The sequence below is a fragment of the Hippocampus comes genome, unplaced genomic scaffold (assembly GCF_001891065.2).
Source record: "Hippocampus comes isolate QL1 unplaced genomic scaffold, H_comes_QL1_v1.1 scaffold186, whole genome shotgun sequence".
NCBI classification, from domain to species: Eukaryota; Metazoa; Chordata; class Actinopteri; order Syngnathiformes; family Syngnathidae; genus Hippocampus; species Hippocampus comes.
In genome coordinates this window covers 2,821,983-2,843,225 of record NW_017806236.1, presented here as the reverse complement: position 1 = coordinate 2,843,225, position 21,243 = coordinate 2,821,983, and the positions used below count along the sequence as shown (strand labels likewise).

The window sequence follows — 21,243 nt, the reverse complement described above, 5'->3', positions numbered from 1 at the left end:
ATATGTGCTCTGGCTCAATCAGGTTGGGAAACACTGCTACAAGGTGTTCACTTAGACCCCTCCCCCTCCCCCTCAATACAAAAACAAACAAAAAAATAAGATCAGGGGGCCGACGGACATGAGATGAGCTCCATGCGCACTTACACAGTGGTCCTGCCCTCCTGGGTGCACAGTCAGTTCTAGACCAATCAGATCAGAGCAGCAGGGGCGGAACATGCAAGGCGAGCAAAGAGAGAGCAATGGGAGAGAATGTTAGCATCACTCGCATGGGACGCAGCCCGCTAAGCAGATATGTCCACGGCCTCGGGACCCCTCGTCTGCTGTCTTTGACATGCTATGCTAGGTGTGTGTGTGTGTGTGTGTGTGTGTGTGTGTGTGTGTGTGTGTGTGTGTGTGTGTGTGTGTGTGTTCACAGTGGCTGTAGCCAAGAAACACGTTTAAGATTGTTGTTCGAGATTGCAGTGGGGTACGACGGCTGTGTTCTTTAATCAGGCCCACCGAGCTTTTATGCTATGAAGAGTCCTGTGATATTTATTACATTTATATATTTAGATGTGGTTGTTTTTGTGTTAAAATGTTTGCATAGACCGTATGTCAGTGAATTAGAGTTAAATATATCGAACCAGATATTCACCCTTTCAGGGACAGCGGTTACTACAGTGGGCAGCTTACCATGTTTTCAGGTTAAAGGGTGCATGAAAGGATTAATAATAAAAATTTAAACTTGAGAATACATTATTATTATTTAAATCAGCTTACGTTTTAAATGGATTCATTAATTTTTCATTCTTGTCTTTCATGCATCTCATTAGGCAATCGGGTTATTGATTCATTCCATTACAATGAAACCTATTTGTAAAATAATTAGTTATGTAAATGAATTGATTTAAACATGTCCATATACAGTGAATGCAGCAATTTTCCGTTCACTTTAAAATCATTGGTTGCTTTATTATAACTCAATGAATTATAAATAATCAAATACATGGAATGATTTATTTTTATATTTCAAACATATTTTTTACATAAATTACCGATATACATACATATAAATTCCTCATCTGTCTCATCTTTTGGTTTCACAAGTCTACTTTGAATAAACTACAGTAATTTTTTACAAGTACACAATTAAATAACTGGTTAATTGATTATTCTTAATGTTACAATGACAAACATCAGTAATACCAGTAGAACATGCATTTAAGTAATTGGTTGATAGTTGTATAATGTACACGCTGATTGAATTATTTTACGATTAAAATTTACTGTACATTAAAAAAAGAAACCTCATTTCCCAATAACTTGGCCCCTCTGTCAATTGAAAAAAAAAAATCTAACATTGCTCTTAAGCACAAACGTTTGCACATCCATAGTATGTTAAAAGTACAATACCGTACACTCCATACCATATGATTGTGCGCAGGTGTATGCAGTATGTTGAGGAAACATGACAATGACAGCAGAGTCGGTTTGAGCACCAGTCGGTCTGACTTGCGGGCCACATGAGAGAGAAATGAGCACACGGTTCACCATCTCAAACAACTGCACAAAGAAAGACACACAAATATACACACACGGGGGGAGGACACGCGTCCCTTGACTTTTATGGATGCTTTTGTGGTTTTTCTTGTTCCATTCAAGCTGAAATGAATAAAAGAAAATGAGGGATTGTCCCCAGGCTTTTGTCCTTGTGTAGTACTTGTACACTTGACAATTTGTATCAGGACTACTCGTATGTCTGTCTTCACCCTAGATGTGTTTTTCGTGTGCGTGAGCGTGGGCAGTTAGGGACAGACGAACTGAACGTGACCCAAAAGCATGGAGGTGGATGCATATGTGGAAGAAGGGAAGAGACACATGGCGAGTGAGGACTGAAGAGGAAGTAATGGTGCGCATGATGGGTCTTTGTCACAAGCCAGTCCTCTCCACTGCTGCTTCCAGTCACAACAGCGTCATATTTGCTCATTACACTATTCACAAACATTTGTGAAATTTCCAAGATGAAACTAAAATGCACTATGACCTTTACTTCGTAGTTCCGCTGAGGCAAATATTTTTATGACGACACTTTTTAATCAAAGATGCAAGTACAGCAAACTTGTCCAGATTATTTTTTTGTGCTGATTTCAAATCTGACCTTGTTTTTTTTCTTAAGCACATCAGGTTGAGATTATTTTGTGATTGGATGCCTTTTATAACATGACGGCCCCAAAAGTAGCCTCCCTTGGAAATTAAAAAAATAAAAATAAATAAAAATTAGCCCCCAACATCACTTTTACCATAGCACATGAAAATGGGTAGACGGGTCTCTCAAAACAAGACCAAAAATTCTCAAGTATCCGTGCCTGAAATTAGACAGGGAGTCAGCCGTTTTGGTTTACTGCACTGCCATTTGGAGCTTTATTATTCTTTCGAGAAATGAATTGCCTTTTGAATTACTCATTTCTTCCAAAAAGTTCAATCGAGCCAACTGGACTCTTCTGGGTTGTTAAAGACATTTCTCCTTTCATCCAAAAGTGTTAATCAGTTGCAAGTACCCAATGATTTTGGATCTAGTTATGTGTTTACAGAGACATAAAGAGGGGAACTCGACACTTATGATTTAGAACCAATGGTGAAACCTCTTTATTAACCGAGCTTCATTTGACTTTTTTTTTCCAGATTACCATAAAATGGATGACTGAGTTCATATTTGATTTTAAATGAGATCATGATGATGTGACAACATCGGAACAATTCTGACATGACTCCAACGACATTTGAAAAGATTTTTGCCCAGATATTCTATGTTGGTGATGAAACCTTAAAACCACAGTGGGAACTCCTGCGTTATTTAAATCGGAGCTCGATGGTATGCCATTTTGACAAGGTCAACATTCGATCTGGTAGTCGATGCAAAGACTGTGAGACGGCTTTTCAGCAGAGACACGACACACCATTAATTCAGACATGTTCAAATACATCTGAAGATACATCCTTGGAGGTCATTACTGATAATAGTGTCAGAAGGGTGGCAGCGATGAGACAGCTGCTGCTCTTATCTTGCGTTTGGCAGTGACAATCTCAGGAGCTGTAGATGTATCACTTGATGTATTATTTGAACCACGACTTTGGGTGGAGCGCGGGAAAAAGAGGGGGGGGGGGGGGGAAAGAGGGGGGGGGGGGGGGAAAGAGGGGGGGGGGGGGGGAAAGAGGGGGGGGGGGGGGGAAAGAGGGGGGGGGGGGGGGAAAGAGGGGGGGGGGGGGGGAAAGAGGGGGGGGGGGGGGGAAAGAGGGGGGGGGGGGGGGAAAGAGGGGGGGGGGGGGGGAAAGAGGGGGGGGGGGGGGGAAAGAGGGGGGGGGGGGGGGAAAGAGGGGGGGGGGGGGGGAAAGAGGGGGGGGGGGGGGGAAAGAGGGGGGGGGGTGGGAATCCTGTAGGTCACAGTCTGTGTGTGTGTGTGTGTGTGTGTGTGGTGAGAAGCCCTCAGGTGTACACACACTAACACCCAAGGGCCAGTTCCCTTGTTTGCATCAATGATAACACTATGCTTAATTTGCATGTGTTGTTAAACACGTTTCTGTCACTACAGAAACAAGAATGCCATTGTTGCGGTACTTCTCCGCACAATTTCAGTAATAAAGCTAAATAACTGGTCAAAAGCATGAGGGATCCAAATCCTAGTTAGTAGACGTAATCAAGTGATGCAAACAAAGTAACTAGTGTACCTTATTTCTTCACATAGCAGCCGTGGTCGTTCAATTCCTCGCCTGCTCTGTATTCTTCATATTTAAACCCCAAACCGTAAACAACACATTAATGTTCTTTCTTTTTGTTAGACCAATCCCTCAATACATGACTCCCATGAAAATTTGGGATTTCGGGTAAAATTTGAGGATGAATCAAAAATGTACTATAACGTACACAAGTCAATGTAATTTGTCCTTCGGAAGACTTTTGAATGTTCAACTGGTCAATGTTTCAGTGCTGTCTGGACGCTTTGCTGTTCTTCAACAAGAAGCTGAATGGCAATATTGATCACAGGTGCTTGATACAGGGAAATGTCCACAGACGTGCACTTATATTCCTTTCTGTGCCTCTTCCATTCTCTCTTTATTTCTTTTGCAACTCACTGATGATACTCTCTGACATGCTAAACTCAGTGGCCACTTCCTGTTTGAAGCCTAATGTCAATTGTTCATAATGTAAATCGGCTTAGGTTTGTGGACGACACAACTGACAATTCACTGGCATCGGTTAGCATGGAGGCCACTATGTGAGGAAATACAGCATTAAACAAAAGGAAACAAACAGTGTACAAATGAGTGTGTTTAAGGGAAGAGTCTTCAGCAGGATTAGTTGACAAGCTGGTTAGGAAAGTGTTTTTAAAAAGCAAAAACGTTTACCCTAGTGTCTACAACCTTAGGGTTTACTCTCTCCAGTGTCCTCACATCTGCAGAAATAAAAAGCACTTTGTTGTTCTCTCAGGCATAGCGTGATTCCCCCCAACACTAAAACATATATCAACAGTAATTGTTGGGAGAACCCCTCTGAGCTTTATTTATTGCAAACGTGTTTAACTATGAGGCAACTTTTTATAATGGATTTCCAAAATTTATTTGTCTTCTTACCTGGCACCTGCTACAGGAGACTTCCTCCCAGGGTCGAGTGATGCCCCCAGCGGTTCCTCCCCCAATGACCGCGTGTCTTTATTGAGCTGCTGTAGTCGTGAACTGAGCTCCCCCATCACAGAGGGTTTCGCTCCTTCATCAGCACCCAGCCCTAGTCCCAGCCCGCCGAGGTTGCCCAGACTTCCAATACCGAGGCCCACTCCTTGCCCGCGGGGCTCCACCGGGTCCCCCCATAGCTTAGACCGCCGCTGGAAGAGGTAGCGCGGCTTGGTGGGTGCGAGTCCTGTCACGGAGGCCGATCCGCCGGGGGGCAGCCCGGCTCCTCCGGCCAGCGCCGCAGCCAGGGCCGCAGCTTGTTGCTGGGATAGCAGCTCACTGTCAGAACTCTGCTTCAGCAGAGGGTCCCTGAAGGTGACGGGGCCTTTACTGCCTCCTAAGTGGGACTTGATTCGGGGCTTCGGAGGCACTGGCGGCTTGTCGAGCACAAAAGTCTGCCCGTCGGCATAGGAAGTGTGTGTGGTGTGTGTGTCGGCTGGTTCGCCGCTTTCTGAGGACAGCGTGGACATGCTGGAAACCGTGGAGACAGTGCTGGTGGTCTCGAGGTGGTGGTCTCTCTCCCGCTCGCTGGAGCTGCGCGTGTCGGCCTCCTCTACGCCTGAATCGGCTGCAGAGCCGGACTCGCCCACTGGTGGGGGCTCCAGGGGGTCCGAGGGTTTCCCTGAGACAGCTGCTGCACTGATAGGAGCGCCGGCTGGAGGTGGGAGCTGTGATGGAGGCTGAAGCTGGGTGGGGGTTACAGTTGGGGTGATCGGCGTTGAGGGAGTTTGGGGAGTGGATGTTGGCGGGGTGGTGGGTGAAGGGACAGAAGGTTTGGTTGGGGAGAGTAAAATACCCTTTGCTTGAGCCTGTGCTAGCAGCCCGTTAGCGAACTCATCAGGTGGTGGTACAAAACCTATCTTACGCAGCTCCTCACGTGTTTCCTCGTCACTGGAGGACAGCATGGCAGGAGGCAGCGTCACCGTGTATGGATCCGTGTCCTCCTCCGAGCTTCCCTGTATCAGACCTTTCTCTAGAGCTGGACTGGCAGCACGCTGACTCTGAAGCTGAGGCAAAGAGACTGTGGGACTGGGGGACTTAATCCGTGGACTGAGAGACTTGCTTGGCTCTTTGGATGTCGACAGAGTTGCCTGTTCTTGCTCCGGACCCCTGCTGTCAGCTTGGCCATTACTGGTCGCATGGACCATGATCAGTCCTGCCGTTTTCTGCTGCGACGTGTCCATAATACTGATCAACATGCTCTTCTTATCTTCTCGCGTCTTTTCCTCCTTCCTCTCCTCAATCCTCGCCTCCATCTCCTGGTGGAACGACACACTTGATGGTGACCACGGTGGTTTGGTGGGCTGAGGGACTAACACTGAAGCTGGAGTGGACCCCTTGGAGCTTTGAGATGTAAAAGCAGGAGATGTGGGTGGTCCTTCTCCATGAGGAGACTCTTTGGTCTGACTGTCAATGAATATTACGCCTTGGCCCACTCGCTCCTGTTTAGTCCGTGGCTCTGGGCTGCTAGTTGGGGATTGGCTCTGGGAGGTCAGCGCCCTCTCCCTTGCGGCCAGCGCGAGAGCCAAAGGGGAGTTGGGGTCCAGGGGCTTTCCGGTCAGCGGATGGATAAAGGTGGTCCCGCTAGGTGAGGGGCTCAAGGCCAAGGCAGGAGGTGGCAGCTGGCCAAACTCTCTGTTGAGTATCCGCTCATCGACGGAGTGAGACTGAGTCAGAGAGGGGACCTCCGTTCCAGCGGAGGATGCCCCCTCCATCGTTCCGACAGAAAGGAAGACAGTGGATCTCCGCCGCTCTTCCAGGCGACGCTCACGGTCTTTCACTGCTCCGGCAATGGCGGCGGCAAAGGGGCCCTTACCCTGAAACATGACCTCGCCCTGGGCCCGCAAACGCTCCCGCTCGGCCATCAGCTGCTGCTGGTAGTAGTCTGCACGGCTGGTGCGCGAGTGGCCGTGCGGGGGTCGTCCTGAGGGTGAGCTCTCTCGTGAGTGGGCAGCTGCTAAGGCCAAATTAGCTTTTTCTTGTGCATCCTCCACCTGGAACAACAAGGATGACTTTTTTCACAGACAGTTGTTGGTTTACAGTACAATAGAGTTGCTTTCCTCCAACCTCACCTGCAACATGCAGTTTACTACAAGTAACAAAGTAGTTAAGTCATAATTGCAGTACATTTTTGCACGAGAAACATACACACACAAAAAAAGGCTGTCAAGGTACCACTGCACAGAGACAGACAACCAGCCACATTCACATCATCCCTGAGTGACTACCGACGACCCCCTGTAGAAATTTTCTCCGGGTCCTGGATTTCAAGCGTGCAATATGAAAACGAGTGAGAGGCTCTTTGACACCAATTCAACTAACAAATACCACTTACCTGTAATTGCTTCACCAGGGGGCTCTTCTTCCTCTGAGGCTTGGTAGGTGTGTACAGTCCAATGCTGAATTGACCCACATTGGCATAGGGGTTGTCAATAATCCGCCCCTTCCGTTTTATTCGCTCCGGAGGAGTGGCAGCAGAAGGCCGGGGAATTTCTGTGGGTTCCACGGGTAAATGGGACGAGTCCTGCAGGATAATCATGGAGCGGGCTTTCTTCTGCCTCTCTATCTGGGCGGCCTGCCGATGAGTTGCCTCGTAGGGCAGGTCCAGGGAGGAGGGCTTAAAGCTGGAGCGTCCCCCTGGTTCGTGGCCCTGACTCTGAGTCCGCGACGGGGGCGGTGGTGGGCAGAAAGCCGGGGGAGGTCCCGTGTCCAGGTAATAGGGAGGTGGAGGAGGTGCTGTTTGCGGAGGAGGTGGGATCGGATGAGGCTGCGGGTGGTCTCGGAGGCTGTCTGTCATGGAGGAACTGCGGGGAAAGCGGTGCTCACCTTCCAGGGCAGAGAGATGATCCTCCTCAGTGGCACCTGCAGGGCACGCCACATTTAAGGACGAGGATTACAGTAAGATCAGGAAAACAGACCTTTTGTTAAAACAGCCCAGCAGGTCCATGGCTACTTCACGCTTTAATCCTGCTATGTGTGAAACTGTCACCTTGCACAGTCAACAGTTTATCCTTTTAACACTTTTTTTTTTAAAGGCTTTTTCCATCTTTGTTTGACTTATTCAACACTTCATTAAACATGAATTAAGTGAGTGACTCACACAGCCAAATCTTTTTTTGTGATACTTGGAGGATTAAACCTTAAAAAATGTATCACTGGCCCCGTATTTAGCAATCTGCCGCACAATTCAGCTGTGAGCTCCAGCTTAACACAAGAAATTAAACAAAAGAGTGTACAATACAATATACAATACTGCATTTAGATTTGTACAAATTATATTTAAACACCAAAGTGTCCAACCAAACCAGAAAATGTTGTCGAATGAAAGTCCGCTGGTTTAATAACCATAAGAAAAGAAATTGATGGCCTAACGGAAAATCAGCATCAATGTTGACGTTATTAGAAACCATCCAAACTTTAACACAAACGGAACAGAACATGTAAAAAAAGAGAATTAAACATTGCAAAATTAATTACCAACATTTTTAGTCCAACCATATCATTTTGTTTAGCTAAAGTCTGCTAGCTTAATGTTAACATGTCGAAATGGCATAGATGGGGTAAAATACACCTGCTATCTACTGGAAGAGAATTTCATCATTTTGTCTGTTACTGTATGTCACCGACAATGGATAAAGATTGATCATTTTCAGACCAGTTAAGTGAAATATGATACTATCCTGCGCTACACCTCATGATTTGTCACGGAACACTTTTGGGAATTGACTGTCGTAATGGATCGCAGCAGTAACAGGATAGGTGATTGTTTTACCAAATGACTTGGTCCTGGACATCCCCTTAGGTAGTGCCATATGACCGCTCTCCATGGCTGGATGAAAACCTCCATGTAGTGTCATCCCTTGTCGTTCAAACAGTGACTGCAGCCAGACCCCAACAAAACATTGAAATGTGATACGTGATGTGTTTATAACGAGGTGCTGATTTTGAATCGGTGCACTCACACTGATCTCTGCTGGTGTTATTCTCCTGCTGGTGGGCCGCTGTTTGACGGTGGCTGCTCGGTAATCTGCCTCCGGGGGATGAGAACGCAACATGGACTCCTGGGATGCCAACATTTCATCGAGTCTCTCTGTTAAGAAGGCAAATGAGCCAGAACTAAGTAAGGTAAGAAAGCAATGAGACACACGAGGAGACGACCGCCACATCATTTGTTTTTAAACTGCTAAATACAATAGAGAATACAAATGATGATGTGACGACTGGCATTGAATTTTGTAATGTGATTTGCCAAGTGTGGTACACCAGCTCCCTCTAGTGGTATATGAAAGAATGACTGAATGAAATATTCGAACTGTGTTACAGTGGTTTTAAATCCTGCACAGTACATTTGTTAAGTACAGTTCAGTTGTAATCAACTATAGTAAAATATTATTATGAGGTATATATCGCCAATGTCCTGAGAAAAACATGTATGTCCATTTTTGTCATTTTTTTTAAAAAAAATTCTACTTTAATGGAATGTCCTAAACTTGAACACACCATTAGTGTAAAAAATGGACATACCGTAATTTCTGGACTATAGACCGCACCTGATTATAAGCCGCACCACTACATTTTTAAAGGAAAAAAATATTTTGCACACACATAAGCCGCACCTGTGTATAAGCCGCAGGTGCCCATATTGTAACATGAGATATTTACAAAGAAAGACGGTACACAGGCGGCCGTTAGAAAAGTCTTTATAAAAGCTGCTTCATGAAATAAGCCGCAGAGTTGAAAGCATGTGACAAAAGTCGCGGCTCATAGTCCGGAAATTACGGTATATGTTTTTCGCACAACAGCGGCCATGTTTCCTTGCCCCACAAAATGGAGAGAGCAGTGAGAAAACATCTGAGTCTCTTGCCTCAGACTCACCTCCTCTTCTCCTCCGAGCAGAAGCTTTGTTGACAATGAAAGCGTCAGCAGAGGAGAGAAAAAGCACAAGAACAAGCCAAGAGAAGTAACTATTGTCAAAGTTAGTGGAAAAAAAAAGAAAGCAGAAAACAGGAGGAGTCCGGGACACCGTTTGAGCATTTATACATGTGATATCTACCCTAACGTCCGTCAACTAGTTCACTCTTTGACTTCACTCATAAGACAATTCAGCGCAATAAGAGAAAAACTAGGACACTCTAGTGAAAAGACTAGTGGTGTGTTTTCCATACCTACACTGCATTACTGTATGGACAAATAGCATCATAGTACATGGACCTCAAGGTGAGTATGAAGCATATTGAACAAATGCTCAAATGGCTTGCCATAGAGAGCATACATCCAAAAATGCCAGAACTCACCCAATTCTTCCAGCTCGGCCGTCATGGACTTGGAGCGCAGCGTGAGCGTGGTGCTGGGGGCTCTTTTGGGAGGCGGCGGCGCTGTGGAGAAAAGGTATGGCGTTGAAGACCGTGATGGAAAGTCTTTGGCTTTGCGGCTCAGTGCCCTCCGTGCCTCCCGTAGATGGCCGGCCCATGTCGAAGTCGCCTTTGTTTTCATCGTATCCAATTTGGACGAGGTCCTATGCTGGAAGCCCGACGTCATGCCAGGGCTTGATTAGTCGGGAGGTGTTCTTTCTCGGTCACTCCCGAACGTAACATCACATCGAGGGAAAATTTAGTCCATGGATGTGAAGTGAAACGTATCGACACGGCAGCTCGGACACACAAGCTGGTTCTCCCTCACTTGGGGCCTGATTTACGACTGTCTTTCGCTCTTTGAGTACCTTCCGCTGGTTTTCACCATGAAAAATTTGTGAGAGTACCACAGGTGCAAAACAATGTGCCAAGTGATGAAATTGGAAGAGTTAGTGGTAAAGGCAAACTAAATTAAAACTGAGTGGCAGAAATGAAATCTGTCGATCCAAAAATGTTGTGGAGGACAGCAATGACACAAAAGCCATACTTTCTTTGATTTAAAACTTGGACCAGCACACCCCAAAAAACTGCTGTGGGAGGCCACCAATTGCTGCCCTGTGCTGAAATGAGCCGGATGCACGGAAAGGCAAAGTTGAAAGTTGTCATAGGTGATATGGCTGATCACCCAGACACTTCAAAATTGCATTGCTGAATAGACAATATGTCAGAACAATTTTTATTTGTGGCCTTTCAAAAACAGCGCACGAGCGGAAAGGATCTATTGTGCCTGGTGCCTCTCATTTTGCCCATGCCTTCTCCTTGTTGCGGTAACGTAGCCATGTTTACGGTGCCAGTTTGCATTTGTCTTTCACACATTTGCCTTTCGTATTTAAAAACACACAAAAAGCCACCGCAACTTGTCTCAAATTCGATCAGTTATATTGGACATGCTAAATTCGTAGACTGTATTTGCATCAACTTCTCACATAGCACGTAAAATTCAACTGTGCAGCAATTCTGTCTGTTTGTCAGATAAAATGCTGGGTGCGCCTGGTTAGATGATCAGCTTTCACATCTATTGGTGTGGGCAATCAAATTTGCTCCTGTTTTTGCATGTGCAGCCCTTGAGTAAATCAGGCCCTTGGAGAACAAAACGACATCTGCGTTAACAGATGGAGAAAGGACAATGGTTTAACAGCTAAGGAGAACGACACTACCAGACATCACACCTCCACACTTTTGGGAGTTTTGTAATCCATCTCCAAACATGCAAGGTTGCAATCTCGCTGACTTTAAAATGTATATTCAACAAGCACCTCAGGTGTGCAAGATAGTTCCTAAATGCAGGAAGTTTACTAACGGGAGACCCGAGAGAAAAAAAAAAAAAAAACTGCAGCATTCATACAAAAAGTGCCATCCTTCAGTGAATAAAAAATAAATAAAAATCATAAAATCCAACTATCCTTCATATGGTGCAGAAGTCCAATCAACAGTCCTGGTCTTCGCCGATTCTGCATGTGTGTAGATCGTGGTGAAGTGGAGATGGAGGAGGGTTCGAAAAATAAAAATAAATAAAGAGAGAGAGAGAGAGAGAGAGAGAGAGAGAGAGAGAGACCAGCCCGAGAGGTAGAGAGAGCCTGTTGCTATAATGGAATGCTTAATTCCAAACATGCGGTGTAGTTGCCATGACAACAGTGGCGAAGAGAACCAAAGATGCAGAGGTGCAAGAAGACTTTGTGTGTTTCTGTGTGCATTTCATTACTGTACAAGAGGAGTGTACAGGAAAGTCTCAAAACGTATCTGAGGAGCTTCCGGGAACATCGTAGTAGTCGGTAATGAAGGAATTATTGCTTTGCTCAACAGTCATTGGCATTCAGATTAGCATCTCCCCAATCATCCATTTTCAAGAGTTGCTCACAGCTCTAGTTGGAATGTCTTTTTGACACCTGACTTTGGGTGAGAGGCAGGGTTAACTGCTTTGACTAGTCACCAGTCAATCACAAGGCACCTATGGACAAACAAGTAACTGATGGCGCAACCTCACAGGGAGCGTTTCACAATCCTCTCCCGTCAAATTTCAGTGTGAAGTGCTTTTGTGTTTCCTCTCCAATATTTAGTGGTGTTTACCTTTCTTGCGGACAACTTCCTCCGACTCTGGCTTGCGCGTAACCGACACCACCTTCATCAGCAGACGGTTGCCTCCTTGTCGGATCAACGATACGACTTGCTTGTGGCCGACCTTCACCACGTTCACACCGTTCACCTGATGGGTGCCACACATGTCATCGTTGCTGCCATTTTGATACAGTATGAACTCAACTTAACTGATCAGGTTTTCAAGTTACAACACGTTGTTTTTTTTACTCTGTGTTGCGATCAAAAATCTGCCTTACCAGCGAGCTTTTTCCAAAGGTTCTAAGAAAGTAAATAAGAGCTGAGAGGAAGCAGATCATGTCTACAGCCAAGAGTTATTCAAATTAGAGGACAAGTGTGCTTGCTTTAAGCTGCTAACTGACACTCCAATTTCAAGTTTAGTCTAAAATTAAACATAGAACAAAAGGAATTACACATATCGGCAGTTTGTATTTAACCAAAGCACATTACTTTGTCTAAAACTGAAAGTTCGCTAGCTTAACGCTAACACATAACATCAAACACTGTAGAAGGCTTCACAAAGCTCGCATCAATATCGTGGTAGTTATAAACCCTTAAACAACTGGTGTTGAAGCGAACATTTTTGACAGAAAAATGGCATTGCCGATGAGATTCTACTTTTCAGGGGCGAGTATGGCCATGGAACAAATGCAACTGTAAAGTCAAGATATAGAGATGAATATTTCTGTATGTGCTCGCGATTACCTCAATAAGAAAGTCTCCTGTCCTCAGTCCGGCCCTCCAGGCCACACCCTCCACGTCTACAGATTCCAGATACTGCAAAGCGGGGAAAGCCGGGGTCGGAGTGAACTCTTCGATGGGCGTCTCGGCTAAGCAAACAGATGAGAGGATTTAGTGATCAAGGTGAGATTTGGGCATAATCAAAAAGAGATTGAGCTCAGATTTCAACTGATATCAATGCCAGGGGCGTCACTAGGTTTGAAGAACAAGGGGGGCTTAGCCCCAAGGGGAACACAGCCCCTTTAGGGGGGTCCGGGGGCATGCCCCCCCGGGAGAATTTTTTTCTACATTCTGTTAAAAATCCATCAATTCCGTGCACTTTGAGAGCAAAATGAAGAGGCTATGAAGAACTACACACATCACATTAGTATCCTCTTTACTATGATGGGGCTTCCTCCCCTGGACTTCAACTGGACTAGATAATAGAAATTATAAAGAGTTCAAAAGTTCAATCTTGGTTGCTCAAGGGAATTAGAAGGATGCCCGATAACATAATCTATATGACAGTAGGCCTATATTCCTCTCTACCAAAATGTATTAATATATGCTTAGCCCCCAGAAGACTATGTATTTTGAGATGTCTGCCGCGATATGCAATTTAAGTTAGTACAATGAGATGCAAAAGCTTCATCACTTTGGAAAAACACAAGTTTGCTGCCCAATACTTACTGTAAGCTCCGAATGCATTTTGGGAACAGCCTTGCAAGTAAAATTAGCCTTGAGATCTGATAGACTCACCTGTCCAGCAGACGAAAGAGGAGGAACTTTGATCGACTGAACCATTATTGCCCTGCATCTCGAAATCTACTGTACCTGCACAACTTGAGACTCTTTTTGTATTGTCGGGTCACAGTTTCAAGTCTTCAATGAACCTAACATGTTTGGTTTTGGATTGTGAGAGGAAGCTGCAGTTTCCATCTGCACATGGGGAGAATATGTAAACTATGCACATGAGGGCCGGCACCGAGATTCAAACCCACTAGACTACCATGCTGCCCTGTTTCTTTCTTGTGTTCTGGATTATTTGGTGAGGAGTAAAACTGCATACAATGTCATGTTTGAAAACACACACACACACACACACACACACACACACACACACACACACACACACACACACACACACACACACACACACACACACCATTAAATCCCATGGCGCATATCCAACAGTCACTGACGTGACTTTTTTCTGAGCCCACACTAAGTGGACTGCATTTGTGGTCTTGTGTGTGTGTGTGTGTGTGTGTGTGTGTGTGTGTGTGTGTGTGTGTGTGTGTGGGTGTGTGTGTGTTTCATTGGACAATAAAAGACAGCTCTACTGGTCGTGAGTGATAGAGAAGTAAAAGTAGACTCCCACCAAGGTACCTCAGCGGTGGTTGCCATGGTAACCCTCCTCTGAAGCACCCCCCCCCCAAGCAAGATGGGGATGGGAATGGGGCAGTTAGGAGAACAGGGCACATGCGTGAAAAGAGTAAAACACACTGATGGAATAGGTGGAGAGGATCATGTACGTAGAGGTTGCCAAGGAAGATGAAGAGAAGGAGCGAGTGAGAGAGGGAGGAGGAAAGAAAAGATGAGAGAGAGTGAGAGGAGAGGTGTCGACTAAATGCGAGCGCCATGTGGGAGCAGCAGATGGGACAGCGAGTTGGCAAAAACGTGTTGACCAAAGCTGCTACTGACTCATATGATGCGTTCGCAGTACAGTGCCCTTGTGGAGATTAATTACATCTGTCTAACAGTTGAAACGTTCTGGGTTCAAGACTCTTCTGTGTGGATTTTGCATGTTCATTCCATGCTTCTTTCTTTTCTCCCAAACCACCCAACCAAAATATGGACCACACAGGAAGGCGGAGCCTGCATTTGAAGCCCAGCCTCCAAACTGTGAGGCAGATGTGTTAAAGACTTGGGCACAGCGTAGCCCCATTCCCTGTCCAGCAAATAACTCTAAAATCTACAACAGGAATAATAATGCTCACCTTTTGCTCCACGCAGGACAAAACCAAAGCCCTCATTTTCTTTCTTCTGTAAGACCGCATTCTTCTCCTCTATGATGTAATCACTTGGAAGCGAACAGATGAGAAAGAAAGAAAGTTTGACTCTGGAACCACACACGCACGTACGCGCGCGCGCGTACACACACACACACACACACACACACACATACACACACTGGCAAATAGCAGTTCTGACTGAAGTGCGGCTCAGTAGCATTTTAAGGGTGAATCAATCGTCCGCCATTGAAGTGACAGACACGAGAGCCTCAGAAGTGATGCTAATGACAGAGGAAATTCCACTTGTTGACATTTAATGGAGGAACGCGCACTTAAAGCATCAAAAATTCAAAAGTCCAAAATATTATTTGCAATAATATGCTCAGTGTACTCCCTCTAGTCCAAACACGACATTCTGATGAATCCACCTCTTTTCAGCCATCCGAGAAGGTTGACATTTTATGCAGTGCCGCCCCCTTGTGTTGAATGAAATTGATGTCAAAGTGGCCACAGGCTCACATTGTGAATGTCACATGATCAAACCCAGAAAACAGTTGAGCCAGATGCTATTAAAACGTCCCGGACCTTATTTTTGAGGGAATAAGGACAATTTCTAGTATATTTTTTTAATGGAGGAAGAAGAAGTAAAAAGTCATCAGAACATAAAATCCATCAAACACTCAGCGTCAGATACACTTGCAATGCAAACTCAACACACCTGGCTAGGTAAGGTTGCGGCCACTCCAAACATCAAAGCAAACGTTTTAGTAAAAGCTTGTAAAATGAGCCATTAACCACTGTGCTCGCTCTCCCGTTACCTTAGCGTCACATCACTTCGCTTTCAAGACTTACCAAGAGAACACAGAGCTGGTGCTGGTGCAAACGGCTGATCGGAAACAAACCTTTCTGCAAGAGGGAGGCCACAGGCATTCAAAATTCCAGGGATTTGATTGTAGTTAATATATTTGATGGGAATGAGGCAGGAATTTATAAAAGGTTGGTCTTGATGGGGAACTGATCAAATGTTGTCTGGCCAGCAAAATAGACAATCCGCAATGGTTGAATTGAGGCGACTATGGATTCTTGACTGCCGAAGATGTTTCACATTGAATCCAAATGGCTTCTTTTGTTTGAAATTTGAAGTGTGGAGACTTCCAACGTATGTCTCCGGTAGGTTAGGAGTCAACTAGTCCTCCATCAAACATCTCCAGTTGGCTCCGATTGCTGCTGTATGCCTCTTAACTGGAACACGTTAGAGGGAGCACATAATACTGATTCTGGCCGCCCTCCACTGGCTAGTGACATCTTGGACTGACTTTTGGGTTTCAAACGCTTAATGATCCCCATATTCTGTTGTTCATCAATCATGCGTGAGAAGATTTTTTTTAACAATGCAGAGTATAGAAAGACAATCGATTTCCCATCAACAATGGAAAGGAAAAGTCGACATACTCCTGTTCAACTGAGTTAATGCGGATGCACAACTTTGGAGTCAGCTCGTTCTTGTCAAATGTCTCCAGTTGGCTTAAAATGCTGCTGTTCATCGGGGTAATCATACTTTTCCATGTGTCATGATATTTAGCTTTTATTTCATTCTGACTTTTTTGTTTTTAAAATTCAGTTAGCTTTAATAAAGTTTGTTAGCTAGCATTAGTTTTTATATTTTCCGAAAAATGATTTATGCTTTGACGTCATGTCATGTCATGTAGGCCACAATTATTTGCAACCCTATGGGCCCCTTTTTCAATAGAGTGGTGTCCGCACGCTCAGAGAAAAAAAAAAAGAAAAAAAATTCATTTTGATCCAGGGGAAGTTGAAAGTAGCATGTTTGGGCATATATTGGGCATATAAAGGGCTGAGCATATATTTGTATATATACAGTGTATATAAGCACTTTAGGATGTGATTTCTTTGGTCCTGAACATGTAGTTCAGATCACGTAGTATCAGGCTTTCCGCCTCTAGGTGATGGCCACGTTGACATATTGAATGTGCATGGTTGTCGACTGTCAAGTGTACGGTGCATGCTGATGGGAAACTCCGTAAAACCTGGAACTCTGGCGACACAAATGACATTTAGAAACTCGAAAAGGCCGTCGTGTGGGAAAGTCACATTAAAACTGCCACTCTGCAACTGAAATTGCCACCTGCTGTATTTGCCTCCAAACTAAAAGGGAATGAATACGAAAATGTGTTTTTGTATTATTGTCAGCTTAGAAATGACAACTGGGACAAATTCAGAGAGTTATGCTGACAAGCCATGAATGAATTTTAATGATTCTGCCTTTGTACACCACTGCAATAGACCTGAATAGAATTTTCAGTTTTAATTTCAGGCGCGTCACACAAAATGGCTGTCATTTCTCAGCGGTATACTTTATGCCATATTCTGGTGAAACCTCTTGCCACAATATCTTGTCCTCATTAGGCTTTCTCGCACATTCCAAAAACATATGTTTGGTGAATTGGACATTCAAACTTGAAATGTGCCCTGACTGGAAACCAGTCCAAAGTTTATCCAGCCTTTCATGTGCAGTCAGCTAGGAAAGGCTTCAATTCACCAAGGGCTCTAATAAAGACACTCTATAAAAAAAACAAAAAAACAAAACATATTACTATTACATAAATTGTAATTATTGTTCTTTTTTTACTAGTTGCAAACGTTTTTTTTTTCCATTTAAAAAAAAAATTTAAGGAATGAAAGTGTTTTTCATTAAAAACAAACAAAGAGAAATTATGCTTAAAATGGTCACACACCAAGAGCTCCCTGAGAAGAAAGACATTGAAGCATTTCATGAATGGTCTCTTCATGTTTTTTATGACAGGTGGTCTGATTCACTTCTAGTGATGTGTTATTTTTCTTGTCTAAATATGCCTTGGCGACCAGTCCAGGGCCCACCGAGCTTCACACCCCAATGACTATGAAAAGCTGATGTACGGGGAGGTTTTGCACAAAGAAAAACAAATCCTACTATACTGCACATATACAGCTCTGGGAACAAGAGGGGGAAAAAATATTTAAATCGTTTGACCTTTGTCCTTGTTCTGTAAAATTGACAACAATTATGTTTGGAATTTGGGAGTAGTGTTGTCAGCAGAAAATCGAATAAACCAAAAGTGTTCATTTATACTCAAACAAACCTATCAATTCCAAAATAAAAATCACAGATCAGTTTGCACTAATATCCTATTTTTTCTAAAGTTATGTATTTTATCAAATTACTGTAGATTATCAAAATTACAATAACTTAATTGCTAATTTGATAGTTTTTTTAATCATTTAAAAAAATCTGGATATTTTTGTTTGATTTTTTTTTTTTACTTTAAAGTTAAGCTGCAACATAACAAGGTGGTTAATAAATTAAAGAAAATCAACGCTACACTTCAATAGAATGCTAACTGTTTTAGTTCAGATCCACTGTGGTGGTACGCTTATAAAAAAAAAAAAAAAAGGCCCCAAATCTTTCAGTGACTGCTTGTTGCCTTTAGGTGGCAGTCAATTCCACAAGAGAATTTGCTGTCCAGCGAAACACTCCAGGGAGACTGACTTCTCTCTTGTGGGAGTTTTGGGCATGACCACCACAAGTTAGCAGGGACCTACCTGTATGAGGTGAAGTTGTCATAGGAGCCCACAGTGTAATGTCTAAACAGTCTTTTGGTGCGGTCCTCTCGAGTTTCTGCAAAACAAAACAACACCAACACAACGACATGAGGATTTTCATCTCCATGAACGGACACAGTGGTAAAAGCTTGTTAAGTCACAACATTCCCCCGGATTGCAGCTCAGCAAGCATCAAAGGGTGAACCTCGAGTGTGTGATTAGCTTTTTCTTCGGCTTGCATGTGATGCTCAGTCCAAGTGAAGGAGGAGCCCCAAAGAAAATCATGTGACAAGACTCCAGCACCACCAGTACATATTTGGAGTCTGTCCATCTTTTTACACTTTGCATGACACGTTGAAATGTTAACCGTCATCCTAAAACCATCAACTGTATGGTGAACAAAGATTTTATGTTGCTGACATTTTAACTTTGATTCTCCATGATTCCCATCAAGGAAAAGTGTTTGAAAACTTCTTTTTATACTTGTATGATATTTTAAAATGTGACTTGTTGCATGGCCTGCCCAGTCAAAAAAACATTTCGATACAGTCAAGTGTCACCGAAATAAAAGTACAATACATTTGTTAAGTACGGTTTGTTTTATTTAACTTTTAAGTACATTAACGTTGCATTTTCTATATCGGTTTCTTTGCAAACGTTGAAGTCAAATTTGAATTTAACTTATGCACAATATATTTTATTTAGATCATTGGTGTCAAACTCAAGGCCTGGGGGCTAGATCTGGACCGCCATGTCATTTTATGTGGCCCAAAAAAAGCAAATCATGTGTGTCAACTTCCATGATCCTTGCTAAAATCTATACCTAAATGTCAAATTGTCACATGTAATAAATAACTGAGATTTTGCAACAATTTTGTTACCCCGTTAACACTCACTCAAAACTATTATAGGTGATTGACTGATTTCAAAACTAGTGACTCCAAAGTTATCCGCGACAAAAGTGAATTTGACACCCCTGATCCAGATGATTAATGAAGTACTTATTTTTTCTATATTTAAGAGCAATGCTAATATTCAAACTGTACATAATGTTACAGTGGCTTACAACAATATAAAATGCATATATTAGAGTTCACAATTCGTTCTCACTGTATTTGATATTTCATCTGCCCTGTTTTCTACTACGCTGTAGTGGGATTTTAAGGTTGGTATTGGTCATTAAGCCTTTTTTTTCGGTGATTCTTAGTGTAAAAAGTTTGAGAACGATTGACCTATCACAATGAACCAGTAGAGTTTAACGTTTGACAGAAAGGAAGACATAGAGGCAGTGAACATACTTGACACATTTATCATGTTGTGTGCATGTGTGTGTGCGTATGTATGTGTGACAAAATATGAGCTGACTACGCTACCAAATTCTCCATTTCTCGCTCATGTCTGATACGTCATCCATCACCTCCTGGTGATCGTAGCGTAACATTTAGAATATTTTCTCTTGCGTCGGCTGTCACTTTTATTTCCTGTTTTGCTCCCTCAGAGAATACACGATCCACTTATCCACCTCTTTAGCATCTATTTGATGTGTGAGGATGGATGGATTTTAGAAAATAAAGATCTCATGCTCACATGATGGTATACAGCATGCAGGGTGGGACAAAAGTATGTATGCACTTTTGAGGAGGGACATGAAAGAAGGAAGACAGAAAGGAGGTACACTGCAAATCTGCTGTTGTTAATTTAACACCATGGTGTATATTTTAACACCGGCAAAGTTTCTACATGCATCCAGACAACGTGGTGTTAAAATAACATTTACTGAAGTGAAGAGGGAAAGAAGAAAATAAGAAAAAAGGAGGAAGGAGGTAAGGAAGCAAGCAATGCAAAAAATGAGGTTCAAATCATGGAAAGAAGGATCAAAGGACGCATAAATAAAAAGCGGGTCTGAGGGAAGGCGGGAAGAAAAGATGAAAAGAATGCCACCATATAGCAAAAGAAGAAGGCAGGAGAGATATCAGAAAGCAAGGAAGGAAGGCATACGCATCGTTTTAAGCAAAGAATAGAAAAATACAAAATGTTGTCTGAAGGAAGGTGGGAAGAAATGAAGGAAGGAATGCAGGAAAGTGAGAAGGAAGAAAGCTGGAAATAAAGGAAGACAACAAAGGTGGTCCGGAAAAGAATAGTATCATGTCTAAGATTGAAGATAAAGTCAAGCAGAAAAGTAGTTTTAAGCCACAGAAGGAAGGATGTAAGAATGCACAAGTAAAAAAAAACAGCCAGGACAGAAGGGAAGCAAAAGTTGTTGAAGAACAGGCCATTTAAATATCACACACACAGTCTAAACGTTGCCCTGTTATTTCTGCTATTGTTGGGGTTCTTTCTGCAAACAAAATGACAACACACACATGTAGCCTGTTTGAGACAAGAGTCACTGCGAGACACTCAGCGGTCGTTTGTACACGCTCGTTCTAGCGGAGGGCCACATTTATGACGGATCCTCTGCTGGACGTGCCACCATCTATGCTGTCCTTGTCTGAAGGGCACACGTGGCACGCATGCACACAGCCAGTCTCTGAACCCGGGGAATTAACCTACACTGTCTTGCTGTTGATAGATAAGAGCTGCCGACAAACACGCGTAAACACACACACACACACACGCACACACACACACACACACACACACACACATACACACACACACACACACACACACACACACACACACACACACACACACAC

General features: G+C 43.7%; 1 protein-coding gene across 11 annotated transcripts in view; it reads right to left on the bottom strand.

Moving 5' to 3' along the window:
* The window catches only part of shank3a (SH3 and multiple ankyrin repeat domains 3a), a 134,522-nt gene that overhangs the window by 3,603 nt on the left and 109,676 nt on the right, over positions 1-21,243 (bottom strand). For 3 of the 11 annotated variants that reach the window (XM_019857173.1, XM_019857174.1, XM_019857178.1), the window contains 10 exons: positions 18,545-18,620; positions 14,930-15,012; positions 12,915-13,039; positions 12,183-12,318; positions 9,999-10,079; positions 9,580-9,603; positions 8,667-8,794; positions 8,477-8,582; positions 7,040-7,566; positions 4,609-6,698 (listed from right to left, as the gene is read on the bottom strand). In XM_019857173.1, the coding sequence (XP_019712732.1) occupies positions 4,609-6,698; positions 7,040-7,566; positions 8,477-8,582; positions 8,667-8,794; positions 9,580-9,603; positions 9,999-10,079; positions 12,183-12,318; positions 12,915-13,039; positions 14,930-15,012; positions 18,545-18,620 (3,376 nt within the window). Of the gene's footprint in view, positions 1-144; positions 180-4,383; positions 4,431-4,608; positions 6,699-7,039; positions 7,567-8,476; positions 8,583-8,666; positions 8,795-9,579; positions 9,604-9,998; positions 10,080-12,182; positions 12,319-12,914; positions 13,040-14,929; positions 15,013-18,544; positions 18,621-21,243 lie in introns of all 11 variants that reach the window. The other 8 variants (XM_019857179.1, XM_019857183.1, XM_019857175.1 and 5 more) reach the window with 6 other exon arrangements.